At 26.5% G+C, this 5,028-nt stretch overlaps 1 protein-coding gene across 1 annotated transcript; it reads right to left on the reverse strand.

Annotated features, from left to right (window-relative positions):
* Positions 1-714: 714 nt before the first annotated feature.
* On the reverse strand, positions 715-2,179 carry LOC127080563 (uncharacterized). Its single transcript, XM_051020880.1, has 6 exons — positions 2,129-2,179; positions 1,723-1,808; positions 1,430-1,612; positions 1,244-1,334; positions 1,042-1,158; positions 715-930 (listed from the first exon to the last, which is right to left on the reverse strand). Exons 1-6 carry the CDS (start codon positions 2,177-2,179, stop codon positions 913-915), a joined length of 546 nt encoding a protein of 181 aa, XP_050876837.1. The 3' UTR covers positions 715-912.
* Positions 2,180-5,028: the final 2,849 nt, after the last annotated feature.

A 5,028-nucleotide genomic window follows, 5' to 3' on the forward strand; every position in this document is an offset into this window, starting at 1 on the left:
TTGATGAATTGATGATTGAGGACACTCAAATAAGCTCAAATATGCATGAAATGATGAATTAAAGAACTTCCCTTGATTGTATTTGATCATGGGTTGAGGTTGCTTCATGAGCAAGGCACAATCAATAAATAGATGAATTAGGGTTTCCTTGGGAAACAATCCTCAAGCCCTTTGGTTTGCTTTGATCAAATTGACAAATTGAGATACTTGGGAGGCATATTTGATGAATGAGAGCTTTTGGAACCATTGTCATGCTTGCTTTCACCTTCACCTGGCCATTCTTTGAGCATGGGGTCTCCTAGGAGCTTTAGATCTTATGATTGCTCAAGCTACAAAACAAAAGATGTTAGTGACATATTTTTGTGCTTTTGATTAGTAAACAAAAATAAGAAAAGCAATAATATACAATTCAAGCATGCTTGGTGGTCTCAAACCAACTCACACAAGTTCTCATCCAAAGGTTAGGAGCCAAGATGCTATGATCCTTGAGGCAAGTGCAAAGTGCAATGATATGAGGCCATGAGGGATCTTAGGGTCAAAATTAGGGTCTTACAAATAGATTAGCTAAAATAAATAAATTTGAACATACTTTAACAAAAGTATCTTGATGAAATAATTGTTGTAAATGATTTTACTTTAAAGTTATTTCTCAAATCAAGATCATTTATGAAGGTTCCAAATTCATTATCTCATATTTCCATATGACTCCATAAGTATTCATAATGGTAGAGACTTTTATTATATTATTTAATAATTTACATAATAACAGATTCCTTATTTATATTTATATCATAATATTTATATACAAACTGCTACATTAAATTGCATTTTATTTGCCTCCCAAATTCTTCTTCCTAATGAACTCTACGTCAGTTGCCTCCTTGGATAATTTCATCTGCTCCAATTTATTGGTTATGGTATCGATCTCAACTGAATAATTTCATCAAATCACAAACAAAATTGTAACTTCAATTTATTTTTAAATAGTAAGTTATTATAATGATTATTGAGGAAAAGGGATAATAAACTAGCATTTAGAACCTCCCCATTTGAATTGACTTGAGATAATGTTTCTTCCAAAGTGTTAATTTCATACTTAATAACAGAATTAATGTTTGTGTAAACCTTAGTCATTGGAATTTCTTTACCTATTATATCCTGCATAGTTAAAGAGTTATTAGCAAAATTTAAAATTTAAAAGTTTGAGATATAAACAAATATGGATGAAATATCATGAGATTACGGTTAATGTATTTTGTTTGTCTTCCAGATTTTCGATGTGACAATTCTTTCTCTTCAGATAGGTTTTGGAGTATCCTTGATTTTGTAAACGTCTACAAGACAGAAAAAAACATAGATTATGAAATATGAGTGTGCAAAAACCTTTGAATGATATTTGAAATTTGAAATTTTGTAAACCTAAACTCACATTCTAGTCTCACGATCTAGAATTAGATCATCTCCATGAGGATTTGGGACCCCATTTTCAGCAGCAGGCATGACATTGACCATATTAGGCAAAGAGACATTAGTCACATTTTCATGTTGTGGCAACCTTTGATTATCCATTATGTTAGAGCTTGATGATTGTTCCATGATTTCTTCAAAGCACCTATAAAAACAATAAAACAATAAGAATAAGAAAATTAAATCTCAATTTTAGAACTCAGAAAACATAATTATCTTAGGCTTGTTAGATTTTGATGATCTATATGTACTTACGATGATAACAAGATAGTAAAGGTAGACAAAGATGAGTACTCAAATGAGGATTTTATCCAACTTATATAGAGGAAGCATACTCTTTGCTAAAGCAATATTTTACATTTACAATTAATTGTTTTAAATATATTTTTCTTTTTATTATATTTATATCCAAAAAGGCAATTAAAAATGATAATGTACATTAACTAAGGATTTTTTTTTATATATTTCTAGGAAAAAAAAGCCTAATAATACAAGTCAAAATATTAAATAACTAAAGTTATTTTAATAGAAATTATATAAAATATATAAAGAATACGGTCAATATTTATTTCAATTAAAATTGAAATTCATTTATTCCACACCACTTCAATAATATGTGAATTGAATCATGACTTGCAATCTTTTGTCTAAATGGATGTACAAATGTAATTTGATATTGAATATCTTTACAGAAGAAAAGAAGCAGAGACATTTTTTCGAAAATTATAAATTGAATATATTCATTTTTAATATTTATTAAAGGACCTCTAATATAGATTTTGTTAAAGTGTAACTTTAATATTTTCAATAAAATTATTAAATATATTTGTTTTTTATTATAACAAAATTTATATTGTATGTAATATACACTACTACAAATAATATATTTTATAACAAACTTTCACGTTAATCAATAAAAATATGAGGTCAAATGACCTGAAACATGACATTTTTTAAAAGTTTAATCTTATCTCTCGATTTTATAGAAAATCGACAGGTTATGTAACTCAAAGTTTGAGGTTCGATTCCTAACTTTTGCAAATTTATTCTTTATTTAGAACTAAAATTTTGCCATTATTTTATAAATCATCTTATACCTTGGATTTTTAGAAAACCTTCATTATTATTGTTGTTGTTATTATTTTTTTTGTTATTGTTATTGTCGTGGTTTTTGAGACTTAGGGTATAATGTAGTGTTGTTTTTCATGTATTTGTAGCAGGGGTGTTCATGGTTCATGAACTTCATTGAACTAAATCACATTTATGGTTCAGTTCAGTTTATAATAATCATTTTAATAAAAATCTAATTTACTGCTAAAATAGTTTCAATTCAATTTAAAATTAGTTTATATTTATAAATTAGTTTATAATCAATTTTTAATTATAACCCAATTTTACAATTTTAACACTTTTAATAACAATTTTTTAATTAAAAAAGATATTTTTGTAGACTATTTAAAAAATAATTTTTACATTTTTTTTAAAAGTAACTTTTTAAAAATAAATTATTATTTTTTTTGGAAAAAAATATTTTGCTTTTCTGAAAAAAGAAAGTTTTTAGAATAACTTTTTTATTTTTGTTTTGATGACAAAAAATATTTTTAAAAAATATATATATAATGAATTTTTAAATATTTATAAAATAAACTGAATTTTTTAATTTTCAAAATATTTTTTTTGAAATTAGTAGTAAAATTCGAAATAAAATTTGTGTAACAAAAAAAATGAGAATTTTTTTTATTCTAACTCTTTTTTAGTTATTTCGATTTTTTTGGAAATTTTTTTTTCCATTCTGGCACTTTTGTTTTTCTGAAAAAATTATTAATTTTTGGGAAATTAATTTTTTATTTCAGATTAACAAATATTTTTTTTTGAAAAATATATATAAATTTTCTTTTAAAAAATTTTGATTTTTTTTATTTTTCTTTTTTATAATAAAAGTATTTTTTTTTATATTTTAGAACTTTTATTTTATTTTTCAAAATAAAAAATATTTGTGATTTTAAAAAATATTTTAGATGAAGGTCATGGGTGGAGTGGTTGAGGTTTCGGTTTCCCAACCCCCATGACTTAGGTTCAATCCTACTTGCCAAACTTTTTTTTTTCATTTTTTGATTAAATTTTTTTTTCTTAAAAAAACTATATTTTATTATTTTTATAAAAAACTTTGTTTTTAATTTCAAAAAATATTTTTTTTTCATAAAAAGATTATTTTTTTTTTCAAATTTTTTTGTTTAGCTTTCAATAGTTTTTCTTCTGCTTTTTATTAAAAACTTATTCTTATAATTAAACCAGCTTATAAAAGAAAATTGATTATGAATGGTTTTAATCTGAATTAGAATTGTTTGAATTAAATGGCTCAGTTCGTTAATCTTTTAAGTGGTTCAGTTTTTTTATGGTGCAATGTAATTCAGTTTAATAATATAATTTGGTTAATCATATTTTGACAGACCCCTAATTTGTAGTAGTTGTTGTTTATCGTTATTGTTTTTTGTCATGGTTTTTGAAACTTAGGATATAATGTAGTGTTGTTTTCAGGTATTTGTAGTCGTTGTTGTTTATTGTTATTGTTGTATTATTTTGAAACGTTCATTTTTATTTTACTTTCAGAAGTTGTATGTTAATATGGACCATAGTTGGATGAGAGCCACTAGATTAAATAAAGAGTATGAGAATTGAGTGATTCAATTTCTTGAATTCGCGGAAAAAATCTTCCTAACGATAATGATATTTTTTTGGTGTCTTTGTAAAAATTTTCAAAATATGCAAAAACACCAAATGAATGATACATTCAATCATTGTGGTTGTGATTGAATTTTTCAAAATTACACAAAATATGTATGACATGGTTAAGTGACAAAAAAGACCCACGTTACATAGAATTGAAGATGATGAATTTATGAATGATATTCTAGAAGATATGATTAATTATATTGGAGTAAATGCTTTTAAGAAAACCCATGTGGAAGATACTTTGAAAAGTGGCATGGAAGAGTCTTTATATCTGGATGCAAAATTTTTACAAGATTGACACTTGTGTTAAGACTATTTAATCTTAAGGCAATAGGTGGTTGGACAGATAAAAGTTTCACTGAATTGCTTGAATTGTTGTAATAAATGCTTTCAGAAGGTAACACGTTGGTGAACTGTAGTTATAAGGCCACAAAGATATTGTGTCTACACTACGCCAAAAACTGGAATAGACAGCGCACCTTAGAGGGCGCTTTCTTAAAGAAACGAACTCTAAAGTGAAGAGAAAAATAAGGAGGAATAGACAGCGCACTTTAGAGGGCACTTTTGAAACAAAGCGCCCTCTAAAGTGAAGCAAAAAAATAATGAGGAAATGGAGGGACACCAATAGAGGGCGCGTTTATGAAAGCGCCCTCTAAGGATACCCTTAGAGGGCGCTTCTAAGAAAGCGCTCTCTAAGTCCATGTACAACAGCGCACTTTAGAGAGCGCTTTTGTAACAAAGCGCCCTCTAAAGTGAAGCAAAAAAATAATGAGGAAATGGAGGGACAACAATAGAGGGCGCGTTTATGAAAGCGCCCTCTAAGGATAC

Source organism: Lathyrus oleraceus, chromosome 5 (assembly GCF_024323335.1).
Source record: "Lathyrus oleraceus cultivar Zhongwan6 chromosome 5, CAAS_Psat_ZW6_1.0, whole genome shotgun sequence".
NCBI lineage: Eukaryota > Viridiplantae > Streptophyta > Magnoliopsida > Fabales > Fabaceae > Lathyrus > Lathyrus oleraceus.

Excerpts from the sequence above, each read along its gene's own strand:
- LOC127080563 (XM_051020880.1), bottom strand. The coding sequence starts at position 2,179 with ATGTCTCTGCTTCTTTTCTTCTGTAAAGATATTCAATATCAAATTACA. Across the intron at positions 1,613-1,722 it reads TTTACTATCTTGTTATCATC|GTGCTTTGAAGAAATCATGG; the intron begins GTAAGTACATAT and ends TTGTTTTTATAG. Across the intron at positions 1,159-1,243 it reads ACAAACAAAATACATTAACC|GATATAATAGGTAAAGAAAT; the intron begins GTAATCTCATGA and ends TTAACTATGCAG.